This window comes from Necator americanus, chromosome X (genome assembly GCF_031761385.1).
Source record: "Necator americanus strain Aroian chromosome X, whole genome shotgun sequence".
NCBI lineage: Eukaryota > Metazoa > Nematoda > Chromadorea > Rhabditida > Ancylostomatidae > Necator > Necator americanus.
This window is the reverse complement of record NC_087376.1, coordinates 13,864,782-13,881,725: the sequence shown is the minus strand read 5'-3', so window position 1 is coordinate 13,881,725 and position 16,944 is coordinate 13,864,782. Positions and strand designations below refer to the sequence as shown.

General features: G+C 40.5%; 2 protein-coding genes across 2 annotated transcripts; both read right to left on the bottom strand.

The window, feature by feature from the left end:
* Nucleotides 1-2,772: 2,772 nt before the first annotated feature.
* On the bottom strand, nt 2,773-3,432 carry RB195_022966 (uncharacterized protein; the record flags this gene model as incomplete). Its single annotated transcript, XM_064210234.1, has 1 exon — nt 2,773-3,432. One exon carries the CDS (start codon nt 3,430-3,432, stop codon nt 2,773-2,775), a length of 660 nt encoding a protein of 219 aa, XP_064066115.1.
* Nucleotides 3,433-3,571: 139 nt separating this feature from the next.
* RB195_022965 (uncharacterized protein) lies at nt 3,572-14,620 on the bottom strand (the record flags this gene model as incomplete). Its single annotated transcript, XM_064210233.1, has 5 exons — nt 3,572-4,280; nt 10,268-10,391; nt 12,468-12,530; nt 12,596-12,707; nt 14,546-14,620. The coding sequence occupies 5 exons, from the start codon at nt 14,618-14,620 to the stop codon at nt 3,572-3,574; spliced, it is 1,083 nt and encodes a 360-aa protein (XP_064066114.1).
* Nucleotides 14,621-16,944: the final 2,324 nt, after the last annotated feature.

Genomic DNA, 16,944 nt, shown 5'->3' with positions numbered 1-16,944 from the left:
TCCCAACTACACGCTTGACCCTGGTTCTAAAGTTTAACCGGCGCACACATCATTTAGCCGGCTTTCGCAGCTCCGACTCAACGACTGCCCACTCTTTGGAGCATATGTCGAAAAGCCAGCGTAGATGGTCATATCATATTTAGAGATGCGTCGACAAATTGACTAAAAGAACTTTTGAGCGGATTTTAAAGCCGCTCCTTCGAGAGAGACTACAAACACCACGGACTGATGTGCTGGTAGAACATGTACCAGTTAATAGTTCAGCTGGATACGACTCAATTACCTCGTATGAGTCGCCCACTAAGCTTACGAAGTTTTTGTATGGGTAGCGCGCCGGATAGGAAAGAGTGGAATTGATTTTGAGCTCCGTATCAGTGAAAATGGGACAACCTGTGTGATCCTTGCTCTTGTGAGGAACCGAAATTAAAGATGATATTCTTGCATCTTCTGGATGTCATGATCCTATACAAGTGACCAAGTTTTGTTATGTTTGAACATGTGTGTTCTGTTCATTACTCTCTTCCCACTCTTCGTTGCACAACTGCCCAACTTTGTACACAGCCACGTAGTTGTTACAATCTCCAACGTTTCCGCACAACTTTAGGAGTTGATTTCATCTTCCTCCTTGAGTTATTTTCTTACTTTTTTCCAATGACCCGTTCTCTGATTCTAGTAGTTGAAGGTATTCTCATTCATTTCAATCGCTACGTTACATTGTTGGGAGGTTAAAGTATATATGACGTGGTGACCAAGAGATCTTTTCGCCATCGAATATTCTAGGCCGGTTCAGAAGCATAATTTGACGTCTGATAATATACTGGGCTGATAATATAATGGATTGTTTTTTTTTGCCAAAGAAGTTTTGGATTATTCTATTCTTTATTCATTGCCTGAAGTTTCAACAACTTCGTTTCTATCGAAAGCATAAAAATGGTGCAAGGTTTTTGATGTTTTCGATATCATTCCAAGTATACCACTCAAAAACTCCAAACCGAATAACAAACTGATCACTCTACCCAACTAGCTGCGCTGATAAACCACCGCGTTCTTACAAATTGTCACTCGAGGCGAATGAGGTCTACGTGATCTGTGCACCATCCTTAAGAACTGATGTGAAATCGATGTTGTTAAGGAACTGCATGTGGGACACTCTTATAGCACTTTGTGTGTTTCCAACGGCATAAAGTCGCTAGTAATTAATAAATACTCCTATTATTCATTTATGGATTCCTGACAAAGTCCAGAATGCTTCTACAGGCTTCCTAGCAGATATTTCTTTCTCGTAGGCTGATATCACTTTATTCCAAGCTCATTTCCTCATCCTTGCGCCGCCCTAATGCTGTCATCGAAATTCCATGCTTTTTACCAAGTGAATGCTCTTTGATATGCAAGCTTCGCATTCTTCCAGTTCCTTCAATATAAACGACATTGCAGGCCAGGTTCTTCATCTGGTATATAACTCCAATTAATTTGTTTTGGAATAGTATTTTTCAGAGTCACTAATATTTCGGAGGAGGTACAGAAGTTGAAGTGCAAATCTAATTCATTTGTAACTTGATTCTAATTAATTCCATAGTTTAATTTTTTAAAAAAACTTAAGGAACATACCATCGCGATACGCTATTGCTATTTTCGTTCCATCGCAATTCCACGCCATTCCTACTATAATGCTTTTGTTCCTAAACTATCATGATTGATCATTGGCATATGAATACGTGTCCAACCTAGCAATGACTTGCAAAGATGAAGTATCAAATCAATGCCTTCATCCCCAAACAACCCCGATACCAATTCATCGACCCAAAGAAGGAAAAAATAAAGAATGAAAGACTTGGTTGGCACCAGGGCTGTCGCAGCCGAACTCCTTAGTGACTGCGATACATCTGCACCGAAGATGGGGCTAAGGGACCCAAAATCGTCAGCTTTGCGATATGCCTTTAAACATCCGTTAACATTTTTCTATAACGCGTGTATACCGTCAGTCCAGACGAGGTGAACGCTTTCAAACACAAAAGTCCAGACTATTGTTGACATAATTTTGAACAAGCTTTAGCTCAAGTAGTTCCTTACGATAATGTAATTCAATGAATACATAGCAAATTGAGACAATTACGACAAAGATAGACCGAGTTGAAGATAGACCGCAAAAAAGGATTAACCGTTCCGATTTTGATATTGTCAGGTAATCTTTTCAGAAACTAAGGTTTGATTTTCGGGGAACAACACACCAACAACTAACTGTATTGCATTAAATATAATATGAATGAATTTTACGGCCATTAAGAACTCTCTTTTCCTTGTAACCTTCTAAAAAATGAAGCCACTCCTTTTTATTGACTCGCATGAACGGTAACCATAATTGGTACTAATCTTTTTTCGTCGCGTCATAATCGGTCTCGTCAAAGCCTGCAAAAATCAAAGTCATTAGTGATTTATTCTCTCAAATGCATCATCACCCTACCGAAAACATCCAGACGATTTCCACGTTCGATGAACGGCTAGTGTTCACCTCATGTTCTCAATTATGTTGGTTGCCTTGATGGCCGTTGATCTTTGAATTGGTCGAGCAAGCTCCAATCCGTTTGTGCCGATCGCGTTCCAGAGTCGCCCAGAGGTTTCTCCTCCCTGTCCCATGCAGAGAGCACCTTAGTTTTCTTCGAAGGAAAAGAAATTTTCTTTTCTTTTCTTCGTGACGAAATCTGACCATCGGGTCAGCAGTCTTCCTATACTGCGCCTAATATCGCGGGGAACCCAGTAGCTCACGACTTTGGTTCAGCGGTTGTCGTTAAAGCGCATCACGTGTTCGGCCCATCTTACTTTACTTTCCTTGGCAAACGCAGCGGCGTCTCTAATCTTCGATCGCTGACGCAGGAGAGCACTTCGAATCCCGTCCCTCAGTAGCGTGAAGCGGGATACTCCAAGCATCAGTCTCTCAATTGCGCGTTCAGTGACGCTCACCGCGTTTTCTTCCTGCTTGTGAAATGCCCAGGTTTCCGAAGCATAAGCCAAAGCAGGAAGTACGGTGGTGTTGAAGAGGTGAGCACGAAGTCGAGTGTTACTGGTCTTCTTCACAACATCCTCGATGCTCTTGTACGCTCCACAAGCCGCTCTTCTCCTCCTGCCCAGCTCGGGGGTCAGGTCGTTCATCATATTCAATTCCGGACCCAGATAAACGTAGCTGGTGCATTCGGATATGTTCGTTTCGTTGAGCGTGAATGAGGCATCCGAGATCCATCCATTCCGCGTGAACATCATCTTTTGTACATTCAGCTGAAGACCGATGCATCCACATGTTTCGTCGAATTCGGTCAGCATTCGTTGTGCTTGGCTGATGCTAGGTGTTATCAGTACGATGTCATCAGCAAAGCGCAGATGATATAGCTGCCGACCATCAGTCTTCACTCCCATGTCGTTCCATTCCAACTTTCGCATTGCGTTCTCGAGGGTGGCTGTGAATATTTTGAGTGAAATTGTATCACCCTGTCGGACCCCCTCTTCACGTCAATGATGATATTCTTATTGAATGGCGAAATTCCAGTCGTGAAGTTGCTGTGCAATTCTCGAAGTACTTTTATGTGCTGAGTAGGGCCTTGGTTGTCCAAGGCTTCATGACCGCTTCCGTCTCAACTGAGTCGAAGGCTTTCTTCAAGTCGATGAAGGTGGGACAGAGCGGCATCTTGTATTCTCGTGATACTTCGATGAGTTTCGAAACAGCGTGAATGTGGTCAATCGTGCTGAATCCTTTTCGAAACCCTGCTTGCTCGCATGGCTGTCTTTCATCCAAGACTTTTTCAATCCTATTAAGGATCACTCTTGTAAAGGGCTTGTAGATGACGGACAGTAAGCAGATTGGACGATAGTTGCCGATGTCATGTGGATCTCCCTTTTTATACAACAACACGTTCTTGCTGGTCTTCCACTTTTTAGGAACCTTGCATTCCGACAGGTAACGTGAAAGAGCCTCGCCAAGGTGTTGATGAGTACTGGCGGAAGGTTCTTCAGGTGTTCTGGTCTTATTCTGTTGCGACCGGGTGCTGCGCTTTTTCTTACCGACATGATAGCATATCATAGGGAGAACCTCTGGAATGACATGTCCGTCTTCCCTCAGATGATGGGAAAGCAAGTAGACATTACTGTCGATGAGATGAGAGTAGAAGTCGTAGATGCATTTATTTCCCTTCTCGATGCAATTATTGTTCCCTTTGGGTTCCGGAGAGCAATCGTCCTCCTCTTGCGGTTGGCGAAGTCTCGACGGGCATAGCGGATGCTTTTTCCCGCCTCTGCAGCCTCAACCCCACTTCTGCTCTTCTCTCTTCTTCCTTTATCGCCTCTCTGCAAAGCCTTGGGAGCTCAGAGTAAGTTCTTAGTTCCCTTCCGCTCGTGGTGCTTCACGCTAGCGTGTCAGCCTAAGAGTTTCAAGAGACAGGCGTCTCTTGGTGGTCTTAAAACTCTAAGCCTTCTTCTTGCAGTCGTGAAAGTGTTCAATGAGCCGATCATATTCCTCGCGGTTGTTGTCCACTGCGGAATCTTCACAAAAGCCGGCTAGCGTAGCGAAGAGATCCCAGCTGATGAAAATTCTGGGACTTCGCTCTCTGTGCTTGGCTGCTTCCTCTTCTCTCTTGGTGAAGGAAAATCTTCCTCGGAGTAGGTGATGTTCTCACATGTTGTTAAACGTTAAATGTGTTATTAAACTCTCATCCGGAGGGCGCGTGCACAAAAAGTGCATTCCGTTACCCAATATTTACCTCATAAGCACTCAAGGCGTTGAAGTGGCAGAATAACACCAGTATAAACCACAAAGTTTATTTTACAAATGACCCTAGCGGATGAATTAAAACTTGCAGCGTTCTTGATAAGGGGACAGAGCGTGATTGATGATCATTTACGATTCTGTTCATTTTCAAAGTTTTGGAGTTACACCTGATATTTTATGTCACCTAATTTCAACTTGTGCATAACGGCTGTAATGTGTATTCCGAAATTCGTCCACGTTGCTTCTCCTCCCAAGAATTAGAAAAAACAAAAGGTGTCTTTTTTGGGTTATTGTGTATATATTTTCTATATTGACTTGTGGAAGATTGGGACCATTTCGTTTCGCTAGTCGTTCTGGAAGGTACCGCATTGGAAAGCAACGACGACGAGTATCGGTATTACTACAACTGTCCTGCTGGTTTTTCAGCTGTTAGTAACCTTGCATTCCGACATATAATGGGCTAATATCCTCGCTAGTGTGTTGACAAGGACTGGAAGTAGGTTGTTCATATGTTCAAACTTAAATCTGTGAAGGACTGAGTAAAGTACGATTCTTCATCGACATGCCATCATGTCTGACTTCGGTGGGGAAGACCTGGGATCACATGTCCATCTCCGCTGAGAAGAAGAGGGTATAATTAAATAAATATATATTAATTACAGAAGTAAATAAATAAATAAATAAATAAATATGGTCTGAATGCCCGGCCAACTTTGGAGACCGGAATTTTTGACTTCTTGTGGTACTCGCTTGCCTTCAATAGTTAATAATAATGTAAGGTAGGAGCACCTTCTGTCATTTCTGCCACACAATCAAACCTGCTTTTGCTACTGACAACGATTCTTCCCGCTCTTTTTAAAAAATATAAGCATTGTTGAAATATTTCGTAGTCTTCTTGCTGCTGATGTCAGTACTACTACATTTAAAGAATATTCAAGGCTGATTAAATATATATACAATACTCTGCATGAACATTGAAAAACCGACGGTGAGTGACGGTGCGGCACCGTCGGCTACCGTCGCCCGTTCAGTACTTCCACAGAAGTGAAGATTTCTTTAAAATCTTTACACAGATGGATTCGACTCGTTGAGATCTATTCAAATATGTATACCATGTAGAACGAATCTATTAAACATGCGGAATAATGCTTGAAAACACCAAAATCATACCTATTTTAACCATTTAGGGGCAATTACAACAGTTTTCGAGGAGGAAATTTATTTTTAGGTGCTGAACAATGTTATGTTCTGTTATTTCTAGAAAGAAGAATGAGTTCCTACCAAATTAAATCATTTGTTCGAATTATTTCTATAATATTAGTCAGAGCTTCGAAAACGGTTTTTTGGGCTTTTGCTGAATTCCAACAACTTTAATACGAGAAATAAATGATAAAAAGTGAATACGTCCCCAGAATAGTGCTTAGAACAACTTATATCTTGACAAGAGGTGAGTTTTTTTCGTCTGCTGGTATCAGAAGGTGGGATATAATCCTTCAAAGTTCACAGGTTGCCAATCACAGCAGGAAAAAAATAGTTTGTTGTCAACTTTGAGCATTTATTAATCCTCAAAGAGCTAGGTAGCACAACTTCACCAGGTTTATTTTTGTAGCAGATAAAATATACTACTGTATTTTACTTTAAGAAACTCCGTATATGCGCTTATCTTTTATGCTAGAAGCATCAAAGTAGGTAAGTTCCAGTTTTTTCGCGTAGTGCATGATCTCGTTGTGATTTCCTGGCGTTTTGTTTGGCTATTGAAACCGTGATAACTAGAATCTTTTTCAACTTTTGATTTTACACCAATATCTGAGTTTTCACGGTGTTACACCATGTTTGACTTTTTACTGATTTCCTAGAGCTCGGTCTTTTCTCGCACCTTTGCGAAGGCATAGCGCCTCCCAATCGGGTTACGCATGTCGAACAGTGCAGGACTATGGGGGCGCCATTGCCATACACATGGTGTCACAAGTTCATAGAACGATCACAGCTTGACAATAATGACGTTTATTAAATATAACCTTAGTAATTAAATATCATCATTAAACACCAGAACACTGAAATCACTATTCGAGATTGTCCGTTTCAAAATCACTTTCCGTTTGACGCCCTTCTAGGATATTTCCTCCATTGCGCTTGATAACTCTTCGCAAACGTCTCTTAATGCCAGCTGCGTATTTTTCACAAGTCTCCGGCGTTAATTTTTCCCAATATGCAAGGATAGAAGATTTCAATTCGCTTATTGTACGAACGCCGCGACGTCTAAATTCCAAAGACAAAGAATAACACCTCATTTGGAAGTTAGCAAAATCAGATAAAATTAAATGGAATTTGGTAGATAAAATCTTTGTAAAATAATAAAATAATGCCAATTACCTAATATAACTCTTCATGTTACCCCATACTAATTCAATAGGATTCAAATCTGGGGACTCAGCAGGCCAGTTCAATAGCTGGATATTCCATCCTTGAAATTTTTGGCTCCTAGAAGGGCGTCAAACGGAAAGTGATTTTGAAACGGACAATCTCGAATAGTGATTTCAGTGTTCTGGTGTTTAATGATGATATTTAATTACTAAGGTTATATTTAATAAACGTCATTATTGTCAAGCTGTGATCGTTCTATGAACTTGTGACACCATGTGTATGGCAATGGCGCCCCCATAGTCCTGCACTGTTCGACATGCGTAACCCGATTGGGAGGCGCTATGCCTTCGCAAAGGTGCGAGAAAAGACCGAGCTCTAGGAAATCAGTAAAAAGTCAAACATGGTGTAACACCGTGAAAACTCAGATATTGGTGTAAAATCAAAAGTTGAAAAAGATTCTAGTTATCACGGTTTCAATAGCCAAACAAAACGCCAGGAAATCACAACGAGATCATGCACTACGCGAAAAAACTGGAACTTACCTACTTTGATGCTTCTAGCATAAAAGATAAGCGCATATACGGAGTTTCTTAAAGTAAAATACAGTAGTATATTTTATCTGCTACAAAAATAAACCTGGTGAAGTTGTGCTACCTAGCTCTTTGAGGATTAATAAATGCTCAAAGTTGACAACAAACTATTTTTTTCCTGCTGTGATTGGCAACCTGTGAACTTTGAAGGATTATATCCCACCTTCTGATACCAGCAGACGAAAAAAACTCACCTCTTGTCAAGATATAAGTTGTTCTAAGCACTATTCTGGGGACGTATTCACTTTTTATCATTTATTTCTCGTATTAAAGTTGTTGGAATTCAGCAAAAGCCCAAAAAACCGTTTTCGAAGCTCTGACTAATATTATAGAAATAATTCGAACAAATGATTTAATTTGGTAGGAACTCATTCTTCTTTCTAGAAATAACAGAACATAACATTGTTCGGCACCTAAAAATAAATTTCCTCCTCGAAAACTGTTGTAATTGCCCCTAAATGGTTAAAATAGGTATGATTTTGGTGTTTTCAAGCATTATTCCGCATGTTTAATAGATTCGTTCTACATGGTATACATATTTGAATAGATCTCAACGAGTCGAATCCATCTGTGTAAAGATTTTAAAGAAATCTTCACTTCTGTGGAAGTACTGAACGGGCGACGGTAGCCGACGGTGCCGCACCGTCACTCACCGTCGGTTTTTCAATGTTCATGCAGAGTATTGTATATATATACCAGTCTGAACGTCCGGATAAAGCCGGACTTCAGACTTTCTGTAGTGTTTGCTTCGCTCGCTTCACTGATCAACGAAAATTCATACTAGTGGCGTTTTCTATGAAATTGGACTCGTGTATCTCCAACAATCATTCTTCCTGTTTTATATTACAACTAACGGCGAAAGATTTCAGGCTTCTTTCTAAAAGCGTCAGTTCTACATTTGGAGAACATTCGAACTTCAGCTTCAAGCACTCCTTATCAATATATTATAGACAAAATTTAAAAGTATCACTCGAAATATGGGTTTTCCTCCTATTTTACCCCAACAATTATCAAAGAATGATGTTTCGTCATAAATTGACGTGAAAGACATCATCCTACTGATAAAGATAACGCTATACGTCAAATCACACAAACATCTTGCTACTATTTAAGCAGCCGTTTGCATGCGTGTTTCCACTTTCTGAGAACGGCATGCTACAAACTTGAGGCGAACGAAGAAGGAGATAGGCACGCGGAGGAGTCATAAGGGTGAGAAGTAAAGCGCCCAGTGGTCACGGCTATGAAACGGCTGCAAGCATCTATCTTTTGCGTCATGCACACGAAGTAATTGCGCAGCAATCCGACGCCGCGGGAACCGTCGCAACCTTTTCTATAAGTATCTGGCGCCGGTGGACCCGTCGCAACCCCATATTATAGCTATCTGGCGCCGGCTCCCCAATCCGACGCTGGTGGACCCGTCGTACCACATATTATAGCTGTCTGGCGCCGGCGCGCCAACCTGACACCGGTGGACCCGTCGCACCATCGCTACTAATACCGCGTCAGCGCACCGACTTGACGCTGCAAAATCTGTCTCACTGTATTTTAGCAACGACATTAACTGACTCGGCGGCACCCTCCTCACCCAATTTCACTGCTTTCTGACGTCGTCGCATCTCATTAATGTTGATTCCGTTTCACTCCACATCATCACTTTCGTATGATGTTCACGAGCACAAATTAAACACGTAGAAAAATGAAAATTAAATGAAAAGTCTGTAAAAGTTTTAGCTTGGCGGTTTTCTCAGAGCCATATCAAAACCTGAATCAGTGGCTACTTTGCGATTCTTAGCGAAAAACACACGGGCGAAGTAGCTGACGCAAACCACGCAAGAAAAAATAGCAAATAAATAAACTGTATGGAAAACTGCTAGAAATATGAGAACATTAAATAAAACAGAGCAAGGGGTGACCCCAATTTCGAGCATGCCATTCATCCAGAGTTGACTGAATTGCCGTCTTATGACAGAGGGTTTGGTCAGCTTTAGATCCTTCAGTTTGCCTGTTTATCGAGTAACGCTAGGATCAAACGTACGAGGAAATTTCGCTTTTAATTATCTTTTTGTCACATTTACTTTCAGCTTTCGAATATCAACATCTTTTCTTTGTGACCGAATTTTGAGACATGATTGCTATTTGCAAGCGCTGTGGTCTGCTACGTCAGAGATTCAACACATGAGTTGAGAAGTAATCGTTATGTCATTTATTAATTCAGACCGAATGACCGTTTTTAAGAAGCCTTTGAAAGAATAAATCACACACAAATTTGACTTTTTCAAGAACGACCGAAAATAGGCACTATTTGAAGACACTCCTTTTTTATGCAACACACTTATAAATGTATGCGGCAGTGCACGGTTTTTATTGTCTATCGCTTTAACATGAAGACGGACATATATAATTTAACTACAAACTGTTGAACAAAGTTCTTGTTAGTTTTCACCTTGAATGAATTTCTGAGGCTAAAAATTTGCATAACTTTGAAGCCAGAAATTTGCATAACACTCACGTTTTGGGTAAGGATGAATTCATATGCAATGTCATTCTTGCAGGCTCATACCTGTTATTGATCATTTCCTCATACCATGTTTCATTGTGTAAACTCCAAACAATAATTAAACCATTTGAATCGCTTGTGGTGAGTTTCTGGTGTACCTCATTCCATGCAGCACACATGACTGTTCCTAAAACATCGTCACTCTTTCAAAAAAAAAGACAATGGATGAAAGTGCAGTCAAGAGCAGGATTAAGCGTCTTGAAGAGACATGACCCTTTCGAATACAACCCGCGCTTCCTTTTCAAAATTGCTGCGTACTGGATATAAATGTGTTGGAAATTTTCGCGTTTTTCGAGAAAGCAATGCCGAAAGTTAGCCGAGGAACGAATGAGGAGTGTGAAATGTAAGAGCTGACAGGAGCGAAGTACCTACAAGTAAAAGAAGAAGTAAATTTGTTGAAATATCATTGAAATTTTGGCAATGAAATATTTTCATTTTTATTCTATTCTATTTTTATTCTAAATTTTTGAAATATTTATAAATACCGGTTAAAACACAACACAAAAAAAAGAGACAAGGGTCAGGTGCATAGGTCGAATTACAGGGGAACGACGAAAAAATCTGCATTTTCCTTTTACAATGTGATCATGAGACGATATAGGTTCGACATCCACTGTCACGAGTCAAATTTTTGCAAAAGAGATTAAAAAAATTTAAACTAATCCTTAAAGATGAAAAACTTAATAGTACATAGTTTTCAGCAGTTTAAACGGGAATTTAATAAAGTTCAATTACCAAAAAAGCTCAAATCCTGTGCACATTGTTAGGTCTGGAAGATCGAGAATAACTTGGTGATGAGAGGATCAAGAGGAATGTTTTAGGTAGTTTTTTGGAGCAGAAGGTTTACTCCACAGAACATTCATACAGCTGTTCTTGCAACTTCCTGGCTTTTTTTAAGATTTAGATTTTAAAAAAGATGGGAAAGTGCCGTTTTTCCCATATTTGTTTAATCTAGACTTTGAAGAAGCGGCGAGGCTGTGGAAATCATGGAATATAGGAGCTGTCAGAGAAAATTTTTGGCCATAAAATACCGGAAGATAATTTGCATTGCTTTAGGTTACTCCGAGTGACTAAACTTTGGGCGGGTGTAGTGTAGCTGTTAGAGGTTTCGCTACCTGCACGACAGATCGGAGGTTCGAATCCGGCCTAGTGCTCACCAAACTTTTCATCCTAAGCCCATCCCAAGCGGATTGATTAACGCCAGAAACTCTAAAGTTTTGTCAAATTTTATTCAAGATTATACACCTTTCTGGGAAGGGAGCGAAAATCGGAATTTTGGCAAGTTTTCTTTCTCCAGAAAATGAGACAGCGCCTTATAAAAATATGCCGGTATATTCAGCACTAGATAGAAGCACTAACGAAAGCCTTATTTGCGAAATTTCTCATTCCCGACAGTCTGGTTCGCTCTAACTTTAGGGAGGAAAAATCCACAAAAATTCGAGAAGTTTTGAAGTTATTCCCATCTAAATTCCAAAAAAACGGGAGTTACAAAGAAGAGCAGCATGACTATTTTGCGAGCCTTCTTATATGAAAAGTCGCTCCAAGTATTTCTTTAGGTTCTCTTATCACGAAGTTATTTGCGAACTTCCCGTCCATACAATGTGCACATAATCCGAGCAAATTCAACTAAATCCACTTTGAAACTGCAGAAAAATATGTAATATTCTGACTTTCATCTTTTAGGCGTCGTTTTAAGTCCTTACCTCTTTTGCAAACTTTGCCTCTGTGGGGTGCGTCAAACCTGCGAACCCATTTTTACATTGTCAACACGTTATACATGTTCAAAACAAAATGTTGGGGCTTCCATATTCCAGTCTTTCGCCTGAATTTTAATGCAATATTTTATGACTTGCGTCATGCAATATGTTGTGATTTGATTGTTTAATGTTATTTATTGTAATATTTTGTAATGTATGTAATTATTTAATACTAAGTAATACTTCGTTTATTTTTAGTTACTGTTTATTGTCCGTTGTTTGTTTATTGTTTGTCTGATTATCATCCCGTCCTCCATTCACTACTGCCCACCGCAGAGTCCTTCACGATCCACTACCTTTGCGACCTGCTCTGTCTACGAACCCTGATGGGAAAATCCCATCACAGGTTAAACCCTAGTCGAGGCAGAAGGACTTGAAGAAATATTGTCGTCATTATTGCGTCATCACTACTTTTATTAGTACTTGTGTTAAAGTATATGACGTACCGCTGTGCCCCTCCAGAGCTTGATTAACTGGCATATTCATTGCGGATCCCATCGCTGAGTCCTCTGAATTCCATCCGGTGTGACATGTCCTGTGAAATATCTCACGCACACGATTGATAATTTCTTACCTTGCGTCAACTTTATAACCTTCAACAGTCCACCAGAGCCGCCGCTTGCGAGGAAATTTGTGTTCAAATTCCATTCGACACACGCTAAGGAAATATTACCTGGCACTTTGACCTGCAACTTGTAATTTCATACATATGTTTGGAATGATGAAAGCTGAAAGACAAAGGAGTGGTCCAGGTTGATGTTAATAAAGTCAGTACCAATTATTTTGCGTTCTTGTTGTCTTCGACTTGCTTTTGAGACAAAACACCGACTTATAACAGTTTTTGATAATTGGAATAAACCGTTCTGGAAAACGGTGAATGATTTAGTACTTTTATTGAAATACAAAAGCTGGTGTGGCAAGAGAATTTAATAAATCAAGAGAAAGATCGAAGTCCTGAGACCCAGAAGGTTGAGATTGTCCACATTCCTCATCTGGATTATGAATGGTGCACATTAGAACTTCCACATTAGAAATTTGCGTACGTACAAGAACAAGTCAAGTAACTACGATGTGAAAAAAACAAGTCCTGGTAACTACGATATGTCCGCCGAAACAACTTTAGACATTGAGAAAAGGAAGTGGAATCAGAACTGGTTTTCCTGCGAGATGTTTAGAACCTCGTGAGAATGGCCAGATTGGTTTCTGAACGGCCAGATAGATATGTATCTCGATTCTCTTCCATAACTCAGAATTTCCAAATCAGGAGAACAAATATCAAATGTGTGTGTGTTTGTCTATGTGTCACGAAAATACTCCATGATGATGCAAAACTCTGCACGGGTGAGGTGCCGAACTGTCGCCATGCACGTGATAGGGGAGCACTCTACCTTTCCACCATTGTCCAAAGCTATATGGTTTCGATAAGGCAAATTAGTTTCTCTCATATGTTAATGAGGGTAAATAAACTTTTATGTTAGTGCATACTTCCAGATTTGCAAACTATCATGGTATATAATAACGGGCTTATTCTGTCACGTGCGCGCGTCTGTGTATGCGTGTTTCAGTCAAGAAATTCGAAAAGGAGAGGGAGACGAATACTATGGTGTCGGTTTGGTGCGCTGGAGCCTTAATGCGGTAAAATTAGGTGAGACGGGTCCCACGGAGACGGGTACTACGGCATCGAAATCGTGCCCCGGAGCCAGACAGATGTAAAATGGGGTTGAAATGGTGCGCCGGCGTCGGAAAGCTATAGAGTGAGGAGAGACGGGTTCCACTGTGTCGGATTGGTGCGCGGGAGTCCCAAGACGGTAGAGTGGGTTTCTGTGGTTCCTTCGCATATCTATTTCCCAGCATGTCTGCTCATGCTGCTGACATCCTTTCTTCAAAAAGAGGAAACAGACATGCGAACGGTTGATCAAATACAATACATAGTAGCCAACAGTTTACGCGATCTGACGTAGAACGTTATTTCTATCGCTACGATAGTGATATTCACGTCATTTCAGGTTAGCACATCATTCCTTGCTAATAGATGAGAACGGAGGAGACTCATTTTTGGAATAATGTTTCAAAGTTGTGGAAGTTTGAGAGACACATAGATGTTAAATTAAGCTGGATTGCTCTCCAAATATAGAACTGAGCGTTAGGGAAGAACCATAAAATCTTTCATCTATGAGTAAATTTTCGGGTAAAAAAAAATTGAAGGAAGTGTTGATAGAAAAAAGCAATTATAATTTTTTTAAAAAATGTCGCTACTGTTATTTCTGTTATTTCTTATTCATCGGTGAAGGCGAGCGAAACGAACACCAAAATAAGCCTGAAGTCCGCCTTTGGCCGGACGTTCAGGCTCATTAACAATACCCCAGAATAGCTCATTATCTTTGCCTAACAGAAGGACACAACACTCTAAAGGAGTTTTCAAATCAAATTTTTCTTATCAATTATCGTTATAATAATGTAATATTATAGATGAATGGAACAAACAAGCATATTTTGACAGTAGAAGAATGCAGTATATTCCCACCCTCCTCGTAAGTAATAGCGAACATCCATTGATAGACTTTCCGCTGTAGTTCACTGCAGAATTCAACAACTCCATGATAATATGAAGGTGGCGGAGATTTCTGACGGTGCAAAATGTTGATTCGTGCTATGTTCAGAGGGTCTCACCATGGCAACGCTCAGTAACCGCTAGAACGCATCCACGAGAGGATGGAAATGACATAGTACCTGTCCCTTTGTTTGCCAAACAGATAGAAAATGCTGTCTGGTAGTGAACAATAGTCGCATCAAGTATAAGAAATTCGCAACGAACCATAATGTAATGCGAAAGCTTCGTAATGAAAAATAACGCAAAATCCAGGTGTTTGGACATTTCTTCTTTCTTCTCCCTTAACGATTCTAACTGCATCTAGTATTACTATTAACATCATGAATATGGTTATTTCAAATTAGTAAGACCGTTCCATTGTCGTAGTGTTGCAGTTTCCGTACATATCCGTTCATATCCCTAATCTTTGTGTGTTAGAATGCAGTAAATATTTTTTACAGTGTCAATTACGAGCTTGCTGTGATATCGATCGGAACAGGTGTAGCGCAGTCGGTGAGGTTCAGCTGTTACTGCACGAAGATTCGAAACCGCCCAGTGCCAGCCAACCCTTTCATCCCTCTAAGTTTGATAAATTGGAACGAGGCTTGTCAGGGAAAAGCGCTGACTTGAAACGTCGGCCGGCCCAATTCATTTGTTTAGGCACACACGCGTTCGTAAACCTCAAAATCTGAATTGAAGTCGAACGCGCAGGTCCATACCAAAACCGTGCACTTAGTCCTTTACTTCATTAGTTGAAGTAATAAGGTCCCTTTGGAAAGCACTAAGTTTTTTACAAGTACATTACAAGGAACAAAGAACTAACGTCACAACACGATTTGACCATATAGGAACCACATTAGAAGATGACCGCTTTACCTTCCTTCAGTGAATGTTTTTTCTAAAGCGATGTTCCATTCATCGCGTTCAGCTCAGAAATCTCAGTTGGATGCCGCTTTATCAGCTAATCCCGCTTAGGAAGCACTGCTTTATTATGGAATATCACTAGCATGGCGATCGACCAGTGAAGTTTGCGAAGACTTTACCGCAATCTCATGTGCTTCTCTTCTTCGCTTCTGCTGTTAATGCTAAAGTGGTTCTCCTTTTCCGTTGTTTTAGTACTGGGAACTACTCTAGGGTTAAGCAAACAGAATAACTCTTCATCCTTACGCAATTGAATTATCGGTGAATTTTTAACAAGATTTCTACTCTTCTCGATCATTTATTCGATTTACTAAAATTAGACGACTCTGTGGATCACGGGGAGTCCTTTCCTCCATATTTTCATAGATCTGACTTTAGAAGTGACTGTTGCTTTTTTTCAAAATATGTTTAGTTTAGATGAGTACAGATCGCTGTAGATTATTACTAAGCGTTTAATGTATTGGTTGTTTGCTACTTTGTTTCATATTTTCTTAGATTTTTTTGTGAAAACAAGTTGTCGAGACAGATACTCTTTAGTAATCATGCATACCACACAGCTTGATAGTGATTAAAAAATCAGATTTCATAAAGGTGAGCAATATTACTTTTAAATCTGAAGGTTATCCCACTGGTATGAAGTTATAGGTTCTTGAAACTGTACAAAATTTCTACAAAAATGCGGCTTCATCAGGTTCAAAAGTCTCCACCACTTCCCAACTGTGTTAATGATATTAATGACGATGAAAAAGTGATAGCAGTTCCACCACATCGCCTGCTGAAACTGATCGCTGTGATTTTGAGTGAACGACGATGAATGGTGCGGTTGCGCTCCTATTTGAGAACCATTGCTGGATTTATCTGAAAAAACACCCGCCGATCTTGTGGTTGAATGTTGGTGGCTGTCAAGCATCTGTCTATGGACCTCTCATCCTCTCACATGAATTCTTCTGTGTCGAACGTATGTAGAGGGAGTACTTCACAGACTCCCTGCCATGAAGCGTTTTGTGAAGGGATGATGAAGTCTGTGCCATGCGTGATGGTTCTCCACACGATCCTTTCCGTTGTCTTTCTGGCTGCTTACGGGGTGTCATTGTTTACCGGGAACACTGTTGCGCGAAGCACTTGCTTTCATAACAAGAAGGATGGGCCGTTGTCCGAAGTGATACCTCCTGGGACGCCTCTTCTAGCAAAGAATCTACGTAAAGCATCCAACTTCCAATTTGTCGACTCCCGTATCCGGCACTAAGTCGAGATACGGGAGTCGCGTAGTCATGCACGTAATAATGACTCCGTAAACCTTGAGGGGGAATCATGCTGTTTTGCTGACAGTGGACCGAAATGGTCGATCCCTATATGTTCGAATGGGCGTATTATTCAACACGTTGCTCAGGTAAATCGTCCACTCCCGGATA